Here is a 27,738-nt window from a genome sequence, read left to right on the forward strand (position 1 = left end):
CCTACAGTCTTTACATTAAATAGAATAATTGCCATTGGTTAGTAGAAGACCCAAAGGGATCAACAGATCAAAGGTCAAGCTCATTGACTATGAAATTGAGAAAGTTCATAAGCCAGAGAATGCAAAGGCCTACAGCTGTCAGTTTACATAAGATGATTGCTTTTTCCATCAGTAACTAAAGACCATTTTGGTATTTGTCCTTCAAACTTTATAGGATGATTGCTTTTTCAATCAGTAACTAAAGAACATTTTGGTATATGGCCTTCAAACTTTATAGGATGATTGCTTTTTCCATCAGTAACTAAAAACATTTTGGTATATGGCCTTCAAACTTTATAGGATGATTGTTTTTTTCCGTCAGTAACTAAAGAACATTGGGTATATTGCCTTCAAAATTTATAGGATGATTGCTTTTTCCATCAGTAACTTAAGAACATTTTGGTATATGGCCTTCAAACTTTATAGGATGATTGCTTTTTTCATCAGTAACTAAAGAACATTGGGTATATAGCCTTCAAAATTTATAGGATGATTGCTTTTTTCCATCAATAACTAAAGAACATTGGGTATATAGCCTTCAAACTTTATAGGATGATTGCTTTTTCCGTCAGTAACTAAAGAACATTTTGGTATATGGCCTTCAAACTTTATAGGATAATTGCTTTTTCCATCAGTAACTAAAGACCATTGGGTATATAGCCTTCAAACTTAATAGGATGATTCCTTTTTCCATCAGTAACTAAAGAACATTTAGGTATATGGCCGTCAAAATTTATAGGATGATTGCTTTTTTCCATCAATAATTAAAGAACATTGGGTATATGGCCTTCAAACTTTATAGGATGATTGCTTTTTCCATCAGTAACTAAAGAACATTTTGGTATATTGCCTTCAAACTTAATAGGATGATTGCTTTTTCCATCAGTAACTAAAGAACATTGGGTATATGGCCGTCAAAATTTATAGGATGATTGCTTTTTCCATCAGTAACTAAAGAACATTTTGGTATATGGCCTTCAAACTTTATAGGATGATTCCTTTTTCTATCAGTAACTACAGAACATTTAGGTATATGGCCGTCAAAATTTATAGGATGATTGCTTTTTTCCATCAATAACTAAAGAACATGGGGTATATAGCCTTCAAACTTTATAGGATGATTGCTTTTTCCGTCAGTAACTTAAGAACATTTTGGTATATGGCCTTCAAACTTTATAGGATGATTGCTTTTTCCATCAGTAACTAAAGAACATTGTGTATATAGCCTTCAAACTTAATAGGATGATTCCTTTTTCCATCAGTAACTAAAGAACATTTAGGTATATGGCCTTCAAAATTTATAGGATGATTGCTTTTTTCCATCAATAACTAAAGAACATTGGTTATATGGCCTTCAAACTCTATAGGATGATTGCTTTTTCCATCAGTAACTAAAGAACATTTTGGTATATTGCCTTCAAACTTAATAGGATGATTGCTTTTTCCATCAGTAACTAAAGAACATTTAGGTATATGGCCGTCAAAATTTATAGGATGATTGTTTTTTTCCATCAATAACTAAAGAACATTGGGTATATAGCCTTCAAACTTCATAGGATGATTGCTTTTTCCGTCAGTAACTCAAGAACATTTTGGTATATGGCCATCAAACTTTATAGGATGATTGCTTTTTCCGTCAGTAACTAAAGTACATTTTGGTATATGGCCTTCAAACATTATAGGATGATTGCTTTTTCCATCAGTAACTAAAGAACATTGGGTATATAGCCTTCAAACTTCATAGGATGATTGCTTTTTCCATCAGTAACTAAAGAATATTGGGCATATAGCCTTCAAACTTTAAAGGATGATTGCTTCTTCGATCGGTAACTAAAGAACATTTTGGTATATGGCCTTCAAACTTTATAAGATGATTGCTTCTTCCATCAGTAACTAAAGAACATTTGATATATAGCCTTCAAACTTCATAGGATGATTGCTTTTTCCATCAGTAACTAAAGAACATTTTGGTATATGGCCTTCAAACTTTATAGATGATTGCTTCTTCCATCGGTAACTAAAGAACATGTTGGTATATGGCCTTCAAACTTTATAGGATGATTGCTTTTCCATCAGTAACTAAAGAACATTGGGTATATAGCCTTCAAACTTTATAAGATGATTGCTTTTTCCATCAGTAACTAAAGAACATTGGGTATATAGCCTTCAAACATTATAGGATGATTGCTTTTTCCATCAGTAACTAAAGAACATTGGGTATATAGCCTTCAAACTTTATAGGATGATTGCTTTTTCCGTCAGTAACTGAAGAACATTTTGGTTTTTGTCCTTCAAACTTTATAGGATGATTGCTTTTCCGTCAGTAACTAAAGAACATTTTGGTATATGGCCTTCAAACTTTATAGGATGATTGTTTTTTCCATCGGTAACTAAAGAACATTTCGGTATATTGCCTTCAAACTTAATAATATGATTGCTTTTTCCATCAGTAACTAAAGAACATTTAGGTATATGGCCGTCAAAATTTATAGGATGATTGCTTTTTCCATCAGTAACTAAAACATTTTGGAAAATGGCCTTCAAGCTTTATAGGATGATTGTTTTTTCCATCAGTAACTAAAGAACATTTAGGTATATTGCCGTCAAAATTTATAGGATGATTGCTTTTTCCATCAGTAACTTAAGAACAGTTTGGTATATGGCCTTCAAACTTTATAGGATGATTGCTTTCTCCATCAGTAACTAAAGAACATTGGGTATATAGCCTTCAAACTTTATTGGATGATTGCTTGTTCCATCAGTAACTACCGGTAAAGAACATTTTGGTATATGTCCTTCAAATGTTATAGGATGATTGTTTTTTCCATCAGTAACTAAAGAACATTGGGTGTATAGCCTTCAAACATTATATGATGATTGCTTTTTCCGTCAGTAACTTAAGAACATTTTGGTATATGGCCTTCAAACTTTATAAGATGATTGCTTTTTCCATCAGTAACTAAAGAACATTGGGTATAGCCTTCAAACGTTATAGGATGATTGCTTTTTCCATCAGTAACTAAAGAACATTGGGTATATAGCCTTCAAACTTTATAGGATGATTGCTTTTTTCCGTCACATTTTTGTATTTGTTCTTCAAACTTTATAGGATGATTGCTTTTTCCATCAGTAACTAAAGAACATTTTAGTATATGGCCTTCAAACTTTATAGGATGATTGCTTTTTCCATCAGTAACTAAAAAACATTTTGGTATATAGCCTTCAAACTTTATAGGATGATTGCTTTTTCCATCAGTAACTAAAGAATATTGGGTATATAGCCTTCAAACTTTAATGAATGATTGCTTTTTCCCTCAGTAACTTAAGAACATTTTGGTATATGGCCTTCAAACTTTATAGGATGATTGCTTTTTCCATCAGTAACTAAAGTACATTTTGGTATATGGCCTTCAAACTTTATAGGATGATTGCTTTTTCCATCAGTAACTAAAAACATTTTGGTATATAGCCTTCAAACTTTATAGGATGATTGCTTTTTCCGTCAGTAACTTAAGAACATTTTGGTATTTGTCCTTCAAACTTTATAGGATGATTGCTTTTTCCATCAGTAACTAAAGTACATTTTGGTATATGGCCTTCAAACTTTATAGGATGATTGCTTTTTCCATCAGTAACTAAAGAACATTGGGTATATAGCCTTCAAACTTTATAGGATGATTGCTTTTTCCATCAGTAACTAAAGTACATTTTGGTATATGGCTTTCAAACTTTATAGGATGATTGCTTTTCCATCAGAAACTAAAGAACATTGGGTATATAGCCTTCAAACTTCATACGATGATTGCTTTTTCCATCAGTAACTAAAGAACATTGGGTATATAGTTTTCAAACTTTATAGGATGATTGCTTTTTCCATCAGTAACTAAAAAACATTGGGTATATAGCCTTCAAACTTTATAGGATGATTGCTTCTTCCATCGGCCATCGGTAACTAAAGAACAATTTGGTATATGGCCTTCAAACTTTATAGGATGATTGCTTTTTCCATCAGTAACTAAAGAACATTGGGTATATAGCCTTCAAACGTTACAGGATGATTGCTTTTTCCATCAGTAACTAAAGAACATTGGGTATATAGCCTTCAAACTTTATAGGATGATTGCTTTTTCCAACAGTAACTAAGGAACATTGGGTATATTGCCTTCAAACTTTATAGGATGATTGCTTTTTCCAACAGTAACTAAGGAACATTGGGTATATTGCATTCAAACTTTATAGGATGATTGCTTTTTCCACCAGTAACTAAAGAACATTGGGTATATAGCCCTCAAACTTACTAGGATGATTGCTTTTTCCATCAGTTACAAAAGAACATTGGGTATATAGCCTTCAGACTTAATAGGATGGTTGCTTTTTCCATCAGTAACTAAAAAACATTTTGGTATATAGCCTTCAAACTTTATAGGATGATTGTTTTTTCCATCAATAACTAAAGAACATTGGGTATATAGCCTTCAAACTTCATAGGATGATTGCTTTTTCCGTCAGTAACTCAAGAAAATTTTGGTATATGGCCATCAAACTTTATAGGATGATTGCTTTTTCCATCAGTAACTAAAAAACATTTTGGTATATAGCCTTCAAACTTTATAGGATGATTGTTTTTTCCATCAGTAACTAAAGAATATTGGGTATATAGCCTTCAAACTTTAATGGATGATTGCTTTTTCCGTCAGTAACTTAAGAACATTTTGTATATGGCCTTCAAACTTTATAGGATGATTGCTTTTTCCATCATTAACTAAAGTCGTTTTGGTATATGGCCTTCAAACTTTATAGGATGATTGCTTTTTCCATCAGTAACTAAAGAACATTGGGTATATAGCCTTCAAACTTTATAGGATGATTGCTTTTTCCATCAGTAACTAAAGTACATTTTGGTATATGGCTTTCAAACTTTATAGGATGATTGCTTTTCCATCAGTAACTAAAGAACATTGGGTATATAGCCTTCAAACTTCATACGATGATTGCTTTTTCCATCAGTAACTAAAGAACATTGGGTATATAGCCTTCAAACTTTATAGGATGATTGCTTTTTCCATCAGTAACTAAAGAACATTGGGTATATAGCCTTCGAACTTTATAGGATGATTGCTTTTTCCATCAGTAACTAAAGAACATTGGGTATATAGTTTTCAAACTTTATAGGATGATTGCTTTTTCCATCAGTAACTAAAGAACATTGGGTATATAGCCTCCAAACTTTATAAGATGATTGCTTCTTCCATCGGCCATCGGTAACTAAAGAACAATTTGGTATATGGCCTTCAAACTTTATAGGATGATTGCTTTTTCCATCAGTAACTAAAGAACATTGGGTATATAGCCTTCAAACGTTATAGGATGATTGCTTTTTCCATCAGTAACTAAAGAACATTGGGTATATAGCCTTCAAACTTTATAGGATGATTGCTTTTTCCAACAGTAACTAAGGAACATTGGGTATATGGCCTTCAAACTTTATAGGATGATTGCTTTTTCCAACAGTAACTAAGGAACATTGGGTATATTGCCTTCAAACTTTATAGGATGATTGCTTTTTCCAACAGTAACTAAAGAACATTGGGTATATAGCCCTCAAACTTACTAGGATGATTGCTTTTTCCATCAGTTACAAAAGAACATTGGGTATATAGCCTTCAGACTTAATAGGATGGTTGCTTTTTCCATCAGTAACTAAAGAACATTGGGTATATAGCCTTCAAACTTTATAGGATGTTTGCTTTTCTAGCTCACCTGAGCAAGTCCGGCGTCTGTCAGTCGTCCGTCAACATTTAGCTTGTGTATGCGATAGAGGCTGTATTTTTCAATTGATCTATATGAAATTTTGTCAGAAAGATAACCTTGATGGAATCTAGGCCAAGTTCGAAAATGGGTCATCTGGGTTCAAAAACTAGGTCAGTAGGTCAAATCAAAGAAACACCTTGTGTATGCGATAGAGGCTGTATTTTTCAGTTGATCTTCATGAATTTTTGTCAGAATGATAACCTTGATGAAGTCTAGGCCAAAGTCGAAAATAGGTCATCTGGGGTCAAAAACTAGGTCACTAGGTCAAAGCAAAGAAAAACCTTTTGTATGCGATAGAGGCTGTATTTTTCAATTGATCTTCATGAATTTTGGTCAGAATGATTGCCTTGATGAAATCTAGGTCAAGTTTGAATATCTGGGTTCAAAAACTAGAAAAACCTTGTGTATGCGATAGAGACTGTATCTTTCAATCGATCTTCATTGAAATTTGGTCAGAATGATAGCCTTGATGAAATCAAGGTAAGTTTGATTATGGAATCTAGGTCAAGTTTGAATATCTGAGTTCAAAAACTAGGTCAAATCAAAGCAAAACCTTGTGTATGCAATAGCGGCTGCATTTTACACCGGATCTTCATGAAATTTGATCAGAATGTTTGGATGAAATCTAGGTCGAATTTGAATATGGGTCATCTAGAGTCAAAAACTAGGTCACCTGGTCAGATTAAAGAAAAACCTTGTGTACGCAATAGGAGCTGCTTTTTACACTGGATATTCATAGAATTTAGTCAGAATGATTGCCTTGATAAAATCTAGGTCAAGTTTGAATGTGGGTTATCTGTGGTCAAATACTAGGTCACTAGGTTCAATCAAAGAAAAACCTTGTGTATGCAATAGAGACTGTATCTTTCAATCGATCTTCATTGAAATTTGGTCAGAATGATAGCCTTGATGAAATCAAGGTAAGTTTGATTATGGGTCATCTGGCGTCAAAAACTAGGTCGCTAGGACAAATCAAAGAAAAACGTTCTGTATGCAGTAGAGGCTGTATTTTTTTCAATTGAGGTTCATGAAATTTAGTCAGAATGATTACCTTTATGAAATCTAGGTCAGTTTCGAATATTGGTCATCTGAGGTCAAAAACTAGGTCAAATCAAAGAAAAACCTTGTGTATGCAATAGGGACTGCATTTCGCACCGGATCTTCATGAAATTAAGTCAGAGTGGTTGCCTTGATGAAATCGAGGTCATGTTTGAATATGGGTAATCTTGGGTCAAAAACCAGGTCACTAGGTCAAATCAATTAAAAACTTTGGGTATGCAACAGGGACTGCATTTTACACCTGATCATCATGAAATTTGATCAGAATGTTTGTCTAGATTAAATCTAGGTCAAGTTCGAATATGGATCATCTGGGGTCAAAAACTAGGTCACCTGGTCAAATCAAAGAAAACACTTTTGTATGCAATAGGGACAGCATGTGGCCAAAAAACTAGGTCATTAGGTCAAATCAAAGAAAATTCTCGTTTGAGACCACATTTTTGGTCCAATCTTAATGAAAATTGGTCAGAATATTCGTTTTCATGAGATCACTAGGTCAAATATGTTTACACTGTTGTGGTATGTTTCTCTGGTGAGCGACCTAGGGCCATTTTGGCCCTCTTGTTTTTTCATCAGTTACTAAAGAACATTGAGTAAATGCCTTCAAACTTTATAGGATGATTGCTTATTCCATCAGTAACTAAAGAACATTGGGTATATAGCCTTCAAACGTTATAGGATGATTGCTTTTTCCATCAGTTACTAAAGAACATTGTGTAAATGCCTTTCATACTAGGATGTTAGCCTGTGGTCAGTAGATAACCCCTATTGGTGTGATGGTTAGGACACATTAACATGGGCACTATAAACAGTTTCAAATCACTATGGTTAATGCTTAGGGATTTAGCTGTCTTAACTGTATAGGATGACTGCATGTGTTCAGCAAATGACCCCAGATGTTTTATGAGTCAGTGACCTTGACACTGAAAATTTTACTCCTTTGAAGGATATTGCAAAAATGTTTTCTAGTATGAAAAGACATGCAGAAAATAATTTTGTCATGTTGATTCAAGGTCAAGTTTAGGAGATTAAGTCAGATAGGCAAGTGTTCATGTCTGCTGTCAATCATTTGAACCAAAAAAAGGAATTTCAAATAATTTGGTCCAAATGCTTGCCATTTTGAGATATTGCGCAATACATATCTCCCAGTCATGTCAGTTAAATGTCTTTTGGTGAGATGTGTTCAAGGTCATTTGGTGAGATTAAAATGTGTCTTTCCTGTATCTTTTAATTTATTTGAAAGGTTTTCAAATAACTTCTGTTCATGTTCGGTAATGGTCCTATGGTGAGTACATACTTTAGCTTTTAGCTTGACTATTCAAATTTTTCAAATAGTAGAGCTATTGTTGTCACCCTTTCGACTACATCCACATCACAAAAGCTTTGCATGTAAGCAGGTTTTTCTTAAACTACTAGGTCTAATGCTTTCAAACTTCACACATGTATTTGGCATCATGATATGACCTCACAGGACAAGTAATATAAGTCTAACTTTTATTTTGCAAAATTAAAAAATATGCCCCATTTTAACTTAGAATTTCAGGTTAAAGTTTTGCATATAAGCAGGTTTCTAAAAAGCTACAAGATCAGATGTTTTCAAACATCACATATATATTTCGCATCTTAAGATGACCTCAAGGGACAAGTATTATAACTCTAGCTTTTAATTTGTCAATATTATGCCACCTTATAACTTAGAATTTCAGGTTAAAGTTTTACATGTAAGCAGGTTTCTAAAACACTTAAAAAGCAAATGCTTTAAAACTTCACATATGTGTTGGGCATCATCAGATGACCTCAAGTGACAAGTAACATAACTCTAGCTTTTATTTTGTCAAAATTTGTCCCTTTTTAGCTAAGAATTTCCGGTTGAAGTTTTGCTTGTAAGTAGGTTTCTCAAACACTGCAAGGCCAAGTGGTTTCAAACTTCACATATGTCTTTGGAATCATCAGATGTACTTATGGGACAAGTAACATAACTCTAGATTTATTTTGTCAAAATGTCAAAATTCTAATCCTTTTTAACTTGGAATTTTAGATTAATGTTTAGCACGTTGGCATGTTTTTTCAAAATCTACTTGGCAACATGCTTTGAAACTTCACATGTGTCTTTATCATCATGAGCTGACCTTATGGGGCAAGTTACATATATAGCTCTTAACTTGTATTTTGATGAAATTATTCCCATTTCTAACTCAGAAATTTTGGTTAAAGATTTGCATGTAAACAGGTTTGTCGAACATTACCAAGCCGATTAATTTCGAACTTCACACATGACCTTGGCATTATGAGATGACCTCATGAGGCAGCTTACATAACTCTAGCTTTAATTTTATTAAAATTATGCCCCTTTTTAACATAGAAATTTTGTTAAAGTTTTGCATGTAAGCATGTTTCTTAGGAATTTTTGACCACAGTCATGACCACACTGGTTAGGCAAAACGACAGTCCTCGCGTTGTTACGTCAGACCGAGCGTATTTGACCGCCAAGGCTCGAGAAAAAATGGCGAATTCAGATAAGGATATTCAGGTGAGGCATATTTCCACACTGGTTAGGCAAAACGACAGTCCTCGCGTTGTTACGTCAGACCGAGCGTATTTGATCGCCAAGGCTCGAGAAAAAATGGCGAATTTTGACACCAATGGTTAAGTAAGGCTTATTTTCTTCCTTCTATTTTCACTTGTATGCACGTTCTAGTTAAATGACTAGTCTTACGGAATATCCACACCATCTGTCCATACGCCGAAATATTCTATATTATTCTATATTACTAGAAAACGAATAGTTTCGTAGTAAAACGCAACAAAGTTTGTTGTGTGATGTTCAAATGACAAACAGACATGTAAAATTGGACACAATTTATCATCGCATTATCAATATCAACGTAATCCAGCCATCTTCGGGTACCTAAACACTCTATATATAAGAGTAATGTTGCTAACGAAATAATTTTTGACGAAGGTATTTCTTATGCCGTTTAAACGCACTTTTTAAAATGCAACGTTAGGAGATACCGATCGCAATACACCGTTGATGTTCGAGAACCACTTTCGTAAATGATTTTTACCTAAAACAAACGCCAAATACTTATCCTTTAACGCCGAAGTCTGAATCCTTTATTCTTCTACTGCATTTCTGTATGTAGAACTTTTTTTTACATCAACCTTACGAGTTTTGTTCTTATTACTCCGGTCCTTTAGCTGCGGTGTTTCTGTATGTATGTATTTACCGGTACTAGAGGGCATAGATGTTTCACATTTCATCGTCTCTTGCAAAAAAGCCCAGTCAAACGAAATCTTTTATTTTACTTGGTTTGCAAATGATCTTCTTTTAGATTTTATTAATACTTTACTAATAAACTATAGTAAACTAAAACGTGTCATCATGACAATGTACGTCGTCCTTCTAATTATAAGAAATAATATTTTTGTTAATCAGTAAAGAAAACTGACTTTTGACAGAATTCTATCACAAATCCAAAAGCTTGACTTTTTCTTTAGCGTGCCTGGGCAAAAAAACAAACAAACAAAAAACACCAAAAAAAATATTTATACATGTCATTCATATCCGAATGTTAGTAATTTTAGTTTGAGACCCAAGTTTCGAATTCATTTTCCCTAGTTTCTTGTTACCTCTTGACCATTGCATCCGCTCTCGCTGTTGTGATATTTTAAGTCGAGGAAGGTACTACTGTCAAGGTAAAGCTAGTGGAACAACAGTAGTTCTAACAAGAAGGTAAAATTCCATGATGGGCATATTAATTGTTCATGCAAGAAAAAGCTGGAAGCAAGAACGTGACTTAAGGCGTAAAACATTAAAACTAAAGTCATTAAAGTGAAATGACAGTCACAAACGCTTTGCTTTATATTTTCAGATTTGTGCCATTGCTTAGCAGATCCATGCAGGGGAACGAAATCGCCTGTTCTGTATGTGTCACGAATTACATTACCGTAAAACAAATGATAAAACACACGTATGTGTTACAGCCTAGTGACAGTGTTAAACATTTGATGATACATGTTGACGAAATAATCGGAAAACATGTTCTCAAGAAAAGACAAACTTGAACGGCAGAAACGACTACATCAATTCAAGTCAACGTGTTGCAGGTGTTCTATGCGGGTATTACGTAAACGTACCCAGTTTGTGGTCGCAATTTCATGGAAAATAGGTGTCGGGATCATTGCAGATGTGTGCATTCATATGCAGAACGACTTGGATACAAGAATGGTATGCGATAAGCAGTTCTTGCATAAAGGACCTCTTACTCTGTAAGAAAATAAACCGCTGACGGAGAAAAGTGAACTTTAAGAAAAAGTGGATTACTATATAATATTATAGTTTACACGTTTTTCTGTAGACTGCATAAAGGCGATAGGAAATCCCTTGATTATACAGTTTGTTATCCGTTCATTACTTTTATTTCCTCACATTTGAGTAGAATTGTTAGTCTAGCTCACTTCTCTTATGAAATAATTGCACCTACCAAGAAAACATATTTTGTGGTTTTGTGCCATATAAATAATTATAAGCTTACAATATAAATCTTTAGAAAAATGTAATATCTTTGTAATTTGATATCATTTGGACAATGAATTTATGTGCATCAGCCCAGATCTTACGTCATTTTTTATTTAATAAGCCTAAAGATGATTCCACGTTTAGCCTCACCCAAGGTCAGGGTCAGTATGATATTTTCAGTATTATTTCATACACGAATCTTTAAATGGCCGACTAATATTCCATGCAAGTATCTATCCTTGTATATCATTCAGTACGCCGAAAACTTTCACTTTCTATGCTCAAGATTAATTATAAGTAGTCAAATTTGTGAAAGTCTTTTTCTTGTTAAGCATTTAATTTTTGGATTCAATATTACGATGTTTTTCTCAAGTATATGATAAAAGAATATCAAATTCATGTACACGGCAGTTGTTTAAGTGTTTTGATAATAAACAGTTTGATATAAGGTTATTGGAATTAACCAGGCCGTACTAGTACGTAGGACAACTGAATTCAAAGTTTCGCCCGCTTAGCTCAATAGGGAGAGCAAAGATGTACGGATCGCGAGATCGTGAGATCGATCCCCGGTGAGTGTAAGTTCATGACATTTGATTGTTAAAGGATAAGTACATATTTGGCGTTTGTTTTAGGTAAAAATCATTTACGAAAGTGGTTCTCGAACATCAACGGTGTATTGTGATCGGTATCCCCTAAAGTTGCATTTTAAAAAGTGCGTTTAAACGGTATAAAGAATACATTCGTCAAAATAAGTTCTGTAGCAACCCATTACAGATGTATATAGTGTCTTCAGGTACCAGAAGATGGCTGGATTACGTTGATATTGATAAACAGAGGACAAAGTGTGAACAATTTTACATGTTTCATCGCCACTAGAACGTCACTCGCTAAACTTTGTTGCGTTTTACTCCGAAATTATTCTGTTTCTAGTAATATAAAATATTTCGGCGAATGGAGATATGGTTTGGATATTCCGTAAGACTGGTCATTTAAGTAAATTGTGCATACGATGGAAAATACAAGGGAAGAAACATGCCTCACCTGAATATCCTTATCTGAATTCGCCATTTTTTCTCGAGCCTTGGCGGTCAAATACGCTCGGTCTGACGTAACAACGCGAGGACTGTCGTTTTGCCTAACCAGTGTGAATATACCAACATATCGATATATATAACCAAATATGTAAATCTTTCGACGATAAACAGTCTATGTGTATGGTTTTCTGTGACATTTCGAAAGCTTTCGATAGAGTTTGGCACAAAGGTCTTTTATTCAAACTTCGCCAATACGGTATTTCTGGAAATATTATTAAATGGATCTCAAGCTATCTTAGTAACCGCACTCAAAAAGTATTTGTCGGCTCTACTTTTTCTAATGAAAAAGTTTTAGAATCAGGCGTTCCACCAACTGATTTAGACTCTAACTCGTACTTCTTAAGAAATAACTCGGACTTTGTAACGCTACCTAGACGCCTAGAAATATACTCAAAATCTGTAATACCATCAGCGATAAAACTGTGGGACGAACAAGATCAAAATATCCGCGAAATAGATACACTCGTAGACATCAAACAAAAATTGAAAGTGGTACACAAACCCCCTACTGTACCAACATTCTTCCTTAGTGGAAACCGAGCTGAACAGGTCCATCACGCCCGTATTAGAAATAATTGTAGTAATTTACATGCAGACTTATTCAATACTCACCTAAACGACACTCCAAAATGTAACTGCGGTCACAATTTCGAAAATGCTGAACACTATTTCTTCCGATGCCGCTTATTTGCTGACCAAAGAATAATATTATTTCGTAATACACGACCGTTTCATCCCATAAATACTAACAAATTATTATTTGGAATAAGTAGTCGTACTGATGAAGAAAATGTTAGACTATTTGCAGAAGTTCAAAAATTTATGAAGAATACTAAACGTTTTTACTAAAGTTTTACTACTGCAGCCCCTATGTTATTTCCGATGTAGATGATGGGCTAACGGGTTGGTTGGGTTGGTGCGGGTGCCGACTGTCGAACAATGAAGAGGAATCGTCTCTTCTTTTTTCTCTTACTAGATGTCTGATTATTTTTCAATCATTAAAATAAATTATTTTTTCTGTGTGAAACAATGATGTGTAGATCTATCTAATCTCTAATATCTAATTAATTTCCTCATCTTCTTTACAGTCATTTTCCCTCCGTTTTCTCACTTCTTTGATAAGAAATTAATAAGTTTTAAAGCATATTCTTTTTTTTTTCATCCATAGTTGAAAAGTTATTATATAGACATATAATCTATCACTTTGATTACAGAGCTGTTAATTTGACTTCATGTGGAACGGGCCGTTTGCTGATGTTGATATAACTCGTGGCCCAATCCATTTGTATATGCACCGGTGTCTGAAGCTCAGTCAATAAAATATATATGCAGGTTAGATCTCTTGAAGAGATCGTAGATCTCTGAAAGAGATCCAGGTTGGCAACTTCACGGCTCGATTCAATTTTTAAACGGCGATTTTGAAGGCAAATGACGTTGGAATTATGGCTATGACACACCATTCCAAAGAGAAAGAAATAAATTTCATAGTATATTAGGTGGGTGGGGTATAGTAATGCATATATCTATTGATAGAGCTTCAAGCGCCTGTGGTATATGTTACTTTTGTGTTCATACTATTGTATATATGCCTAATAACAAATACAATAAAATATTATTGAATTAAACTAAACTCAGACAATCTGTCATTTTGCTTGGTTGCATTCTGTGTGTCTTAAATATCACGATTTATATTTTTATTAGTAATTTGAAAATAAAAATTATTCAGAAAAAAATGAATGGGGACTTTGTCCACCTTGGTCAAACTGAGTTGTGGGATTTTGTTTGTATTCATGATCTCTGTCTTTCTTTAGAAGGATGATCCCTGTCTTTCTTTAGAAGGAGTTAGATACACTGAAGAAGTTTATCACCGAGGTCACCAGACTGAGTATATCATTATAGTTCTTCATAACTAAAACGCTTTGATTTTGAGCCTGACTAGTGGATTTGTTTTTATTAAAACTTTATTTGTAGTTGCATATAATGCCCATGTGTGATTTCTCCAGAAGAATGTATGTCAATTCAGGTTTTGGCGGACGGATAATGCAAGACACTCCAATTCCTGAAGCTTAGTTATTAAACTTGCATTGTATAAACCTAACTACACTTGAATCGAGAAGAGACTGCATATATTTAGTGGTTTAGAACCCAACACTGATTTTAGTGGTTTCTGGCCTTTATGAAATAGCTACCTCCCTTGGATACTCATCATACCGGCGCGGTAATTTGTAAACAAGTAATAATTTAGGTCTACAAAATAATGTTAAAATGAACAGACAGCATCAGGAGGTAACAAAAAAGCATTGTTAAAAGAAGCACAGGCTTAAGAGTCATTACTATTACTTTATCTTTACTTTCATCAGTCGTTTTGAGTCTTTTTTTCCTTCAAGTTCAATTTACAAAACTTCAAAACACCAAAACATTTCAAATTCAGGAAAAATCAGTGTACAACAAACAACAGGCTGACTTGATCCTTTAAAACTTTAGTTTAGTATTAATGTATTGAGCCAGGAGAAAGTCCTTTTTGAAATGCATGGTTACGACATTCATGACAAAACCCTTAAATGAATTAAGAGCTTTTGTAATCCTAAGTGTTACAAGCGGTTATTAATAAAACCCGGACCGGCCCGGCCCGGCCCAAACCACGGAAATAGCCGATTCCGATTGTACGGAAACCACCGGAAACTTACGAACGGAAGGCTAATATAATTACGAATGATATCGTGTTCATATCGACTTACATATTTAGAATTTAGTAAAAAAAAACAACACTGAACTTTATGATGCCCGCGAGGAACTTCTTTGATGAATGGGTTAAGACTGTGTTCTTTCTGGTTGCAAAAACGTCTTAATATAATTTGTAAACTTGTACACAGGAAGTCGTTATACATAGCATTGTTTTGACGAGCTTTCTAATTAGTTCCCGATATTTTGTATCGTTATCATTATATACTATTTTATAATTACGTTTCGTCCAAAAAATTGTTATATTTCGAAGAAAGGATATCCTCTCGGGCATCAAAGAGTTTTTGTTTCACCTGTGCATTCCCAAAGCCTAAATAATTCTTTGTGTCCGGTAACATGCCTAAAAATAGTTAGTAAACAGGCAGGGGGTTTTTTTATGATACTTTTTTGTTCAATGAGACTTTACAGAAATTATTTTTCTGTCAAAAAAAGAAAGAAAATGAATACGAATAATTTCTAATATCACTGACAATTTTTAAAGAATAGAATGAACACTTTTTATTAAAAAGTTTTAAAAAATCTCAAAGACCATAAAACATTTGGGGTCATGTAAAAAATTTAGGATAGGTCGGGATACCGATTACGCACGAAGAATGCAGCGTTGAATATTGAAAAATTTTACACACGGTACCCCATATTTTTAAAATATTCCTGTATAAATATATAGAAACAAATTGTGAGATAGGTTTGTTCACGCAGTATTCTGAGTATCTCCTGAACTTAGTCGACTGAATTGACGTACGATGAAAGTCACACATTGAATATATTGTGGTACATTGCAGTTTTTGGCATAGTCTTTGTACTTTCAATATTCGATTTCATATTCGGCAGGTTGCTATGATGTTTTAACATCTTTTTTTTTTCTCTTTTTTTTCAAGTTTGCAAGTAATCTCTGAATAAACTGACTTACTTAAGTTATATTCAAATTAGTTCAAAACTATATAGAGTAGAATCGAGATACAAAGTTTACCATTTTTTCATTTTTGTACAGATGTCTCGTAATCCGGAGGTCGCGGGGTCGGATCCTGTCAGCGGATTTTGACCGTAACTCCAACAGTCCCTTCTTTCGGTGAGAGTACTGGTTAGTGTCCAGGAAGCAGTCATCGAGTGTATTTCACATTAGTTGGTGAACCAAAACTCGACGCGAAAAAGAAATCTTTTAAATGGGAACAAAATTACCATTTAACTGCACTCAATATATAGAACGAATCACAATGTTTCGTGAAAAAAGACCAAGTAAAAACTTGTTAAGGTTCGTTTGGATATTTACCAATGCTCTACACTTTCAGATTATGCATTTAGATACTTCAAGATTAAACTTCAATGGTTAGACATATCTTGCAAAACTTTGCAATTTATTTAGGTTGATTTGATATATTATTGTATACAGAATACCCTTTCAGTCAGTTTGCTAGTGCTCGGCATTTTTGATACATAACAACAGAAGAATCGTTTGAGCCCGCTAATCATAATTTACAAATAAGTCTGGAAAAAGAAAAAGAAAACTTTGAATGGATGGTGTTTTTCAAATCTCACAAATTTCTTCATTAAGATTTTTTTTGTAAATTTATCAATATCACAGTGTACTGCAGACGATTTATTCTAACATTGCTTACTTTACTATGGTCACGTGACCACACCGGAATGTGAACTGTATTTGGATCTATATTGAGCAGCTTTAATGCTGTCGCATTCTGAGACCCTACGTTTTGTTAGTTTTTTCATTGGTAGAACCAAGCCTATGTAACTATGCAAATTAAACTGTTGCTTTTTTATATACAGAGTAACTGTACGATAGTTTGCAGTTTTTTACGAAGGATCTGAGTGTAATTCTCCAGCTTAAAATGGGTTGTTAAACGACCCATGTGTGGCCAAATCCATAAAGCATCTCAGAAAAGTTTTAACCTTACATATTTTTTCAACTTTACGGTAAAGAAAGTGTAATGAGCGGGATTTTCCAAAAACAAGTTGCATCCTTCATAACTTGTTTAAATAATAGTAAAAGTTGATCTTCACCCGATATTACATTGTATTGAAAGATAAAATTCGTACTTCTTACGCAAATCGCGTCGAGAAATCACATTTTCGCTCAACCCTAAATATAAATTGTTGTGACATTTCTGTTTTTACGAAGATTAATTTATTTTTTGGGTTGTCCATTATATCCAAAAAGTAATTATGTTTCATTTGGTATACCGGGTCCATTATATGTTTTCAAACGGAAATGACTAAGTAGTGTGTTCTTTTTTCACAAATACAATTATGATAAAAAAAATGAATTGTAATATGAGCGAAAAATAAACAGGGGTCTCCTTCTTCGATTTCGCGGTATTGTCTTAATCTTCTCTTACCCTATTTTCACGCGCAGCTATTGCACACTCAATTTTTACGTACAAATGCTTGTATCTAAGAGAAAAATAAGTTAATCACCAAAACAAGTTTACAACAGCATAAACTTCGTTTAAATTATATTCTTATTTTGTTAGCCATTTTCGATTTCTTTCCGATCTTTATTGTTACGCGTGTATACCTGAATACATGTTACACACAAAAGCGGCGTAATGAAAAACATAATATAGTACTTCTTATTAAACATTTTACTGATCGTTCGCCACTCAGTATGTATCTTTTATTTTCTGAAAATGTTCCTGAAATGTTTTTGGATGAAATAAAATTATAAAGTGACTACCAGGTTCATTTTCATGCTGCGGTGCTAGGAAAATTTTGACTGTGCATATCAAAGTCCCGACCAACTTAAAAGTCAGAGTTAGCCGGGAAGAATAATTTCCTATTGTGGCCTTTTAGGATTTTAAGCCCATTTTCGTCAACATTTTATTATACATTTACATTTTAAATACTAAACACTTTCTCTACTGTAACTTACAATTGTCGCATTGAAAAATATTAGTCACGGATAGAGTTATTTCGAGGGATCACCCTCTCAGGAATACATTATTTATTTTATTATACCGAAAAATTAATGAAATGATTTATTTAACATTAAAAAGTTATTACTTACTAAATAATGAAGACAGAATTAAGGAGGCTTTACTAGTAAGCACTTAGAAATTGTCGCGACTTTGCTGTATAAAAATACTTTTTGATAGATATAGTCTTGAGGTTACATAACGCTGTATTTATGGGCATACTTCAACAAAATCAGCAGCAGTAACATTCGAAAAACGGCAATAACTACGGAACATATAATGAGAGCACTTATTTTCTTAGTATTTAGTAGTTAGTTAATTTCCAATCTGATGGTGACAGTTTCAGTTTAATATTTGATGAAAAATTGTTTTCAAAATGTTGCATGTAGAACAAATCATTCAAAAGCAGAAACGAAAAATAGGCCGGTTCACACATGTATGAACACAAGATAAAGTAATTTAATCCTATGTATAAATAAGTGCATCGTCTTTTAATCAGTACGAAAGTATCGATTTTACATAGGGAGACATGAAAATGTAATGTCACATGCGCAGAAAAACAAATAGCGTTGTTGCGCATGCGATATGAAATTAGTTTTTTTTATCATTAAATCTATATTTATAGTCCTTTCCATTGTTCTAGATGTAGTCACATGTTCAACGATAAAAAGTCGTATTTTCTCGAAGGCGGAGCCAAACACACGTATTGACCTCCAGCTGTGACGTCCACACGTTATGCGACGTCGTATACAATTAACCACGAAAGATGACCTAAGGTTGCAGACATTTGTATCTAATGTTTATACTTATGAGTAGGCTGGATTTAATAATAAAACAATTGTCGCCTTTTATGTGTGGTAGATATGTGGATTTATCGACCTGTTAAAGCGATATCAAGTCGATAAATTCGCCCGAGGTTGATGTTGCTTTTATCAGGCCGATAAATCCACATAATGAGCCACGCCATGAGAAAACCAACATTGTCTATTGCGATTAGAGAAACCGTTAGCAAACAGCATGGATCCTGACCAGACTGCGCGGATGTTGGTTTTCTCATGGCGCGGCTCATATCGACCTCACCAAAAGGCAATTATTGTATAATATCACATGCGCAGAAATTGAAAATAACGATTTTGCGCACGAGATATAAAAACGCTTGTAAATAAGATATATTATTCAAGTTAAACTAATGGGAAAATTGCATTGGACATTGTGTGGGGTATAATACTTTAACATCTGAATTGCACACATTTGTAATCCATGCTTTGAAATGTTCATTTTAAAAAACAAAAAGTTAACATTATGTGAATAGTTGTATAAGCATAGGCTGAAATAGTTCGTAGTCCGACCAGACCGGGTTTTCTTTTTAATTCTGTGTTAAAAAGATATGCTAGTATTATTTCAAATATAAAAGAAAGAAATAAAAAATTAAATAATCCAAAAACAAAAGAAAAACGTTAGCAGTAAATTGTTAAAACACGAAAGTTCATTGCTATCACTACCCTCCCATTTCCATATTACATATTTACCTCTTTTTTTATTGTTGTGTTTTAAACAGACTGAGCGGGCATGTTTCGGGGTGGGGGTCCGGTTTGAAACTTTGCGACCGATCTTTCATATTCTATACTCAAGTTCATTCATTTCTACAACTTACTGTAACTCCGGGTATCATCTCCATACATATCACCCGGTTTTGTTTAAAGCTAAATCATATGATTTATCATTTGAGCAACATTTTATGATATTTTTTTTCAGTTTTCTTGTATTTCAGGAACAAAGACTTATTACATAGAGTTATACCTCTTCTGGAAATGTTTACTTTGATACTTTTTATGAAATTTTGTAATTGTCTCCCTTTAATATGAAAAAATGTAAAAAGTGGACTATTTTTTTAGCTTTTGATATAATTTATAGTTTTATATTCAAATTTGAATACTTCAACAACCTGAAACAAATGGCAAGTATGAAAACAGCGCATAGCTTCGAAGTTCATCTATTTTCGATCTGTCTTGGTCCGAGATAGGCAAAAGGAGTATAATAATAATTTCATAAACTTACATTTCTAATTAATTTTCGCAAAATGTGTACTTATCAATGCAAATCTTTGACAACCTTAAAATAAGAGTGTTTATATTCATATGTTCCCTAAGGCAATATATTTTTATTAAATTAATACTTAATATGCTAAAACGCTATCTTGGTCGGGCAACCAAATTTCATAAATACTTCCAGTGCACGGTATAGACCCTTCCGCTGTACTACACAACCTAGTGTCACATCGTTAGGTGTGAAATAACGACGCACCATTAACTAGCCTGTCCAGTTCTGTTGAGTGAAAGTATCCTGCAAACTGCTATCTCGTGTCTGTACGGTACCGACTGCTGAACGTATTACTTCTTTGATTGAATGTGATTCAAATATCTTGTTATTTTAGGTCTTTGCTTATGTCAAGTGCAATACTTCATCAAACATACGTATCATCAATATTAAATACTTTGCTTCTACTTTTGTAATAATAAAATAAAATATACATAAATTTGCCTTGATTAAGATGACGGTATTACCATTCGTAATTATATTAGCCTTCCGTCCGTAAATTTTCGGTGGTTTCCGTACAATCGGAATCGGCTATTTCCGTGGTTTGGGCCGGGCCGGGCCGGTCCGGGTTTTATTAATAACCGTTACAAGCTCAGAGCCCATACCTGTCTCTTCTGGAGTTCTACAGGGGTCTGTGCTTGGGCCCCTGCTTTTCCTAGCTTACATATGACCTCCCACGAAATACCATGTCCAAAGTGTTGTGCGTCTATTTGTAGTCCAAGTAATAGGACGTTTCGGAACAGCGTGATTTTTGATCAGGGCCAGCAAAATCAATTGTCCCAGTTGTCAGAGTCATACATTCGTGGGTCCGTACAACTGAATTTTTGCATTTTGTTTGTCCATGGACAAGTGAAAATTGAGCATCTGCTTCCTAAAATTTGATTGAAATTCCAATTCAGACTCTCAACAGTCAGGGGTGTAAATGTTTTAAGTTATGTAACCTATTTCAGTTACTTTTTCAAGTGTAGGCGTAATAGTTATAAAATATAGTTAACTCGGGTAAGTTATTCAAAAAAAGTCTTTTTGCTGTTCTCACAAAGTGACCTTTAAAGTGAAATTAGTAGCAAACTGTGGTTAATCAAATTCTCTTTTAGTCTGAGCATGACCTGATAAGCATTATGGGATATGAAGAGTTTTATAGCTTTAAAACGTCTGCATAAAACTTTATCAGCCTTGCTTAAAATTTTTTACTGCATAGCTGGAAAGATAAAAAGTCAAGGATTCAGGAAATAATTGCATTAGTCTCATTCATAATGAGGAATTGGCACAGGGCTTTGTAATATTTTATGATAACTGAAACAAGTTATGAAAGTTTAAGCAATAATACAAATGGGTTATAAACTACGATAACTTGAAACAGTTACACCCCTGACTGCTCAAAGCAATATTCAAATCACCCGATTTTTCTTTTGATCCACACTCGCTAACTGCTTACGTAAAAATACATTAAATACTCACCATTGTAATTCAAGCTCCACTTACTGCAGGTACTTGTGAGATTTTCCGGAGATATGCGAAAGCGAATCAAATTAACAGTTACAGGAAAGGCAACTGTACTCTGCCAATCAGCAATGCTGTTACGGCTCATTACCTAACTGAGTTTAATTATCGAACTAATTGTTGATAAAACTTATATGGTGATTCACCCAGGCCCTTCCTGTGACCACTTGATGTCCGTCGTCAGTCGTGCATCGTCCGTCAACAATTTCTAAAAAAATCTTCTTCTTGAAAACCACTGGGCAGAATTACACCAAACTTCACAGGAATGATCCTTGGGTGGCCCCCTTTCAAAATTGTTCGAAGAATTGAATTCCATGCAGAACTCTGGTTGCCATGGCAACCGAAAGGAAAAACTTAAAAAATCTTCTTGTCCAAAACCACAGGGCCTAGGGCTTTGATATCTGGTGTGTAGCATCATTTAGTGGTCCTCTACCAAAATTGTTCAAATTATCCCCCTAGGGTCAAATATGGCCCCACCCTGGGGGTCACATGGTTTATATAGACTTACATAGGAAAACTTTGAAAATCTTCTTGTACAAAACCACATGGCCTAGGGCTTTGATATTTGGTATGTAGCACCATCTAGTGGGCCTCTACCAAGATTGTTCAAATTATCCCCCTAGGGTCAAATGTGGCCCCGCCCCGGGGGTCCCAAGTTTTACATAGACTTATATCTATAGGGAAAGCTTTGAAAATCTTCTTGTATAAAACCACATGGCTTAGGGCTTTGATATTTGGTATGTAACATCATCTAGTGGTCCTCTACCAAGATTGTTCAAATTATCCCCTAGGGTCAAATGTGGCCACGCCCCGGGGGTCCCAAGTTTTACATAGACTTATATAGGAAAAAAAGTTTAAAAATCTTCTTGTCTGAAACCACAGCACTTAGACATTTGATATTTGGTTTGTAGCATTGTCTTATGGTCCTCAACCAAAATTGTTCAAATTTTACCCCTTGGGTGAAAAGAGGCCCTGCACTGGGGGTCCCAAGTTTTATATAGACTTATATAGGAAAAAGCTTTAAAAAATCTTCTTATTTGAAACCATACGACCTAGGCTTTTGATATTTGGTATGATGCATTGTCTAGTAGTCCTCTACCAAAATTGTTCAAATTATGCCCCTGCGGTTAAAAGAGGCCCCGCCCTGGGGTCACTTAGTTATTATGTGAGTTATATAGTAAAAATAACTGATAAATCATCTGATCCTATTTTCAAGACTGTTTAATTATAATTACCTGATGACCCCAAGTAATATGATGTCACTTGACTATGACCTTGACCTATTGACCTACTTTCTTGTTTCAATTACTTCCCTTTTATGTTACTGACCGGTAGCCTAGTGGTAAAGCGTCCGCTTCGAGTGCGGGAGGTCGTGGGTTTGATCCCCGGCCACGTCATACCAGAGACGTTAAAAATGGTACTAGTAGCTTCCTCACTTGGCGCTCAGCATTAAGAGGATAGTGCTAGGACTGGTCAGCCCGGTGTCAGTATAATGTGACTGGGTGGGGTATCATGCCACGTGTCTACGGCGTGATATTCCAGTTAGGCAGCACTATAAAGTTGGGCATTGTGCTCACTGCTACAAGTAGAAAACCTTCGTTTATATGACTGAAAAATTGTTGAAAAAGACGTTAATCCCGAACACACACATATACACTTTTATGTTACTATAAATAGCTTATTTAGTAACTTTTTTTATTATTGGCCACCGAGACCACTTTTCTGTGGTACAACATGGATGGTACCTCCAATGTTTAGGTGTATTTTGACATACCTTGTAAGATTTTTTTTTTCTTTTTGATTAAATTCTTCCCTTTGTTGTTCCTGTCCTTTGGACTTAGATATTTTTTCTGAGGACTTAGATTTATTTTTAATTTCTTCCCTTTGTTGTTCCTGTCCTTTGGACTTCATCAGTCATTTTGCTCCTATCCTCCTCTGATGTTATCCTTAGGGCATGAAACTACTGACCTGATTTGAAGATAATTGTACCCCCACAAAACGAAGTTTGAGTGGTGGGGGGGAGGGGTATATAGGAGTGAGCTTGGCGGTCAGTTGGTCCGTTGGTTTTGCATGGTTTCCAGATGATAACTCAAGAAAGGATTGACCAATTGAAATAATTTTTGGTACACAGGTGTAACATCAGAAAATACAGGTCAAGTTCGAATTTGGGGTCAGTAGGTCAAAGGTCAAGGTCACAGTGACCCTGAACAGTTAAACGGTTTCCGGATGATAACTTGAGAATGCTTGGGCCTAGGATCATAAATTATGGTATACAGGTGTAACATCATGAAATGCAGGTCAAGTTTGACTTTGAGGTCTGTAGGTTAAAGGTCAAGGTCACAGGGACTTGGAACAGTTAAATGGTTTTCGGATGATAACTTGAGAACGCTTGGGCCTAGGATCATAAATTTTGGTACACAGGTGTAACATCATGAAATGCAGGTCAAGTTCGACTTTGAGGTCTGTAGGTCAAAGATCAAGGTTACAGGGACTCGGAACAGTTAAATTGTTTTCGGATAACTTGAGAACGCTTGGGCCTAGGATCATAAATTTTGGTACACAGGTGTAACATCATGAAATCCAGGTCAAGTTCGACTTTGAGATCTGTAGGTCAAAGGTCAAGGTCACAGTGACTCTGAACAGTTAAATGGTTTCCGGATGATAACTTGAGAACGCTTGGGCCTAGGGTCATAAATTTTGGTACACAGGTGTAACATCAGAAAATACAGGTCAAGTTTAAATTTGGGGTCAGTAGGTCAAAGGTCAAGGTCACAGTGACCCTGAACAGTTAAACGGTTTCCGGATGATAACTTGAGAATGCTTGGGCCTAGGGTCATAGATTATGGTATACAGGTGTAACATCATGAAATGCAGGTCAAGTTTGACTTTGAGGTCTGTAGGTTAAAGGTCAAGGTCACAGTGACTTGGAACAGTTAAATGGTTTTCGGATGATAACTTGAGAACGTTTGGGCCTAGGATCATAAATTTTGGTACACAGGTGTAACATCATGAAATGCAGGTCAAGTTCGACTTTGAGGTCTGTAGGTCAAAGATCAAGGTCACAGGGACTCGGAACAGTTAAATGGTTTTCGGATAACTTGAGAACGCTTGGGCCTTGGATCATAAATTTTGGTACACAGGTGTAACATTATGAAATCCAGGTCCAGTTTGACTTTGAGGTCTGTAGGTCAAAGGTCAAGGTCACAGTGACTCGGAACAGTTAAATGGTTTCCGGATGATTACTTGAGAACGCTTGGGCCTAGGGTCATAAATTTTGGTACACAGGTGTAACATCATGAAATACAGGTCAAGTTTGACTTTGAGGTCTGTAGGTCAAAGGTCAAGGTCACAGTGACTCAGAACAGTTAAATGGTTTCTGGATGATAACTTGAGAACGCTTGTGCCAAGGATCATAAATTTTGGTACACAGGTGTAACATCATGAAATACAGGTCAAATTCTACTTTGAGGTCAGTAGGTCAAAGGTCAAGGTCACAGTGACTTGGAACATTTAAACGGTTTCCGGATGGTAACTTAAGAATGCTTGGGCCTAGGATCATGAAAATTGATAGGGAGGTTGGTTATGACTAGCAGATGACCCCTAATGATTTTGAGATCAGTAGGTCACAGGTCAAGGTGACAGTGACCCGGAACATTTAAACAGTTTTCGGACAATAACTTGAGAATGCTTGGGACTAGGATCAGAAAACTTAATCTGGAGGTTGGTCATGTCAAGCAGATGACCCATATTGATTTTGAGTTCCAAAGGTCAAAGGTCATTTAAACCTTTTACGGACAATAACTTGAGAACGCTTGGGCGGAGGATCATGAAACTTCATAGGGAGGTTGATCATGACTAGGAGATGACCTCTGTTGATTTTGTGGTCAGTAGGTCAAAGGTCAAGCAAGTTCGGCTTTGACATTGGCTTAGTTCTGTGATAAGGCCATATTGTGGGGGTATAATTCGTCACTTTTGTGACAACTCTAGTTTTATTTGAAGTAACTTTAAGAAAATTTCAACTATATTTTTTCATAATTCTTTTATTGATCTTGATTATGATTTTTTGACCTTCTTGTCCTTAAGTGCAATGATAACAGGTGAGCGATATAGGGCCATTTTGGCCCTCTTGTTTAAGTATACCATATGCAAAAAAAACCATAACAACATGTATTTCATTACTTCTGCATTTTCACATAATCATATAATCATCAGTATATCATATACACTACACATATGTGTGATATCCATGGTAAAATAACGACTTGTTTCGAAAATATTCAACTACATAAAGATGACGGGTGGCAGACGGTCTTTCGTCGATCAACTGATATGGAAATTGAACGCATCTTTATTTTCCACAATTTACTTTTCATTTCTATTTGAGTGAGATGCTGTTTTTGTAATGCCAAACTGGTGACTTGGTGTTTATAAGAAATAAACCCATTTCCTTACATTGGTATAGCGCAAAATATTACAAAATTGTCAGTACGGTGTTTTGAAAACAACTTTATTGAAACAATAGTCTTCTAGTTGGAAATGACATTACTAAGAAAATGAATAAAATAGAATCGACCATTTTTTCGAATCAAGGACTGAGTGAGTCTGAGACACCACCATAACTATTACTGACTGTGTATGAAACTTCTTGTTAAACTTTAAAGCTGATTTCAATACTGTTTGACTTTTTATAGCATAAGGCTTGATAGGCTGCTGGCTGTCTTAATACAGGTAAATAGATAATTAGTACATTGTACATTATTATACAAATACCAAATGTAAAAGTTTATACAAAATGTACGGACAAGTAAACTAGCAGTATGGACAAGTAAATTTTCAAAGTTACTTGTCCATGGACAAGTAAAATTATCTGAGATTTTGCCGGCCCTGTTGACTGTTGCTGTCACTGTCACGTCCAAACTAATTCTGCATACTTCTGTTAGGAAATCCCCAATGAAAACAGTTGGGAACATTTGCTGGTATTTGTAATGATTACATCTCTGATGATGAATTCATCTTGACATTAAAGCATAAACTTGCCTCACTGCAGGGGTCAAATTTAGCAACATTTTCTACTAGCTAAAAGTAGCTAGTGCCCTTTTTGTTCACTAGCTAAAATGAGAAGATACTGGTTAATAACTTTATTAATATTTTACTGCCCAAAACCTACTGATTAATTTCTGTTAGTAGCCAGTCACAAAAAAATTCTATTAGCTCAAAATAGCTAGTGCCCTTTTTTATCCACTTACAAGCTAAAGTCAAAGCCTTCCATGTTAACTTGATGCAAGCTGCAATCATGCATTATATCAGAGTTTTGTTGAACAATGAAATGTCATTTATAAACATAAATGATACATTCCTTTCATGCAGAAAAATGTACACCTGCAGAACTAACTTTATTCATTCTTTGAAGACATTTGCTTAGTATTTTATTGACTAGCTGAAATTAGCTAGTACATTCCAAGCCCACTAGGTATTCTCAAATTCCACTAGCATTTAGCTTGTATGCTTGTCTAAATTTGAACCCTGCGCTGACATTGCACTGAAACCGCATTGTTAAAAGTTCAGAACGATATTCTCGAATCCCTAGACAAAGGTGGCATCACAGTACTTGTGATGTTGGACCTGTCAGCTGCATTCAACACCATTGACCATAACACCCTTCTTCACAGACTCGAATTTAACTTTGGATTCGCTGATAAACCACTTCAGTGGGTGGCATCATATCTAACAGACTGCTACCAAACAGTATGCATCGATGGCAAACTCTCTGAACCGGTCCTTATGAAATGCAGTGTTCCTCAAGGATCTGTTCTAGTCCCAAAATTCTACATGGTGTACACAAAGCCAGTTGGGTCCATCTGTAGAAACCACGGTCTAAACCACCACTTTTATGCAGATGACTCCCAACTCTATCTGTTGTTTAAACCAGTTAACTAAGCATCAAAGG

At 34.9% G+C, this 27,738-nt stretch overlaps 1 protein-coding gene across 1 annotated transcript in view; it reads left to right on the forward strand.

Moving 5' to 3' along the window:
* Window positions 1–14,718: 14,718 nt before the first annotated feature.
* The window catches only part of LOC123565892 (HAUS augmin-like complex subunit 1), a 33,073-nt gene continuing 20,053 nt past the window's right edge, over window positions 14,719–27,738 (forward strand). The window contains exon 1 of the mRNA XM_045359661.2: window positions 14,719–14,811. Coding sequence (XP_045215596.2) covers window positions 14,791–14,811 — 21 coding nt within the window. The 5' untranslated portion in view covers window positions 14,719–14,790. The remainder of the gene's footprint in view (window positions 14,812–27,738) is intronic.

This window comes from Mercenaria mercenaria, chromosome 8 (assembly GCF_021730395.1).
Source record: "Mercenaria mercenaria strain notata chromosome 8, MADL_Memer_1, whole genome shotgun sequence".
In the NCBI taxonomy this organism is placed as follows: Eukaryota; Metazoa; Mollusca; class Bivalvia; order Venerida; family Veneridae; genus Mercenaria; species Mercenaria mercenaria.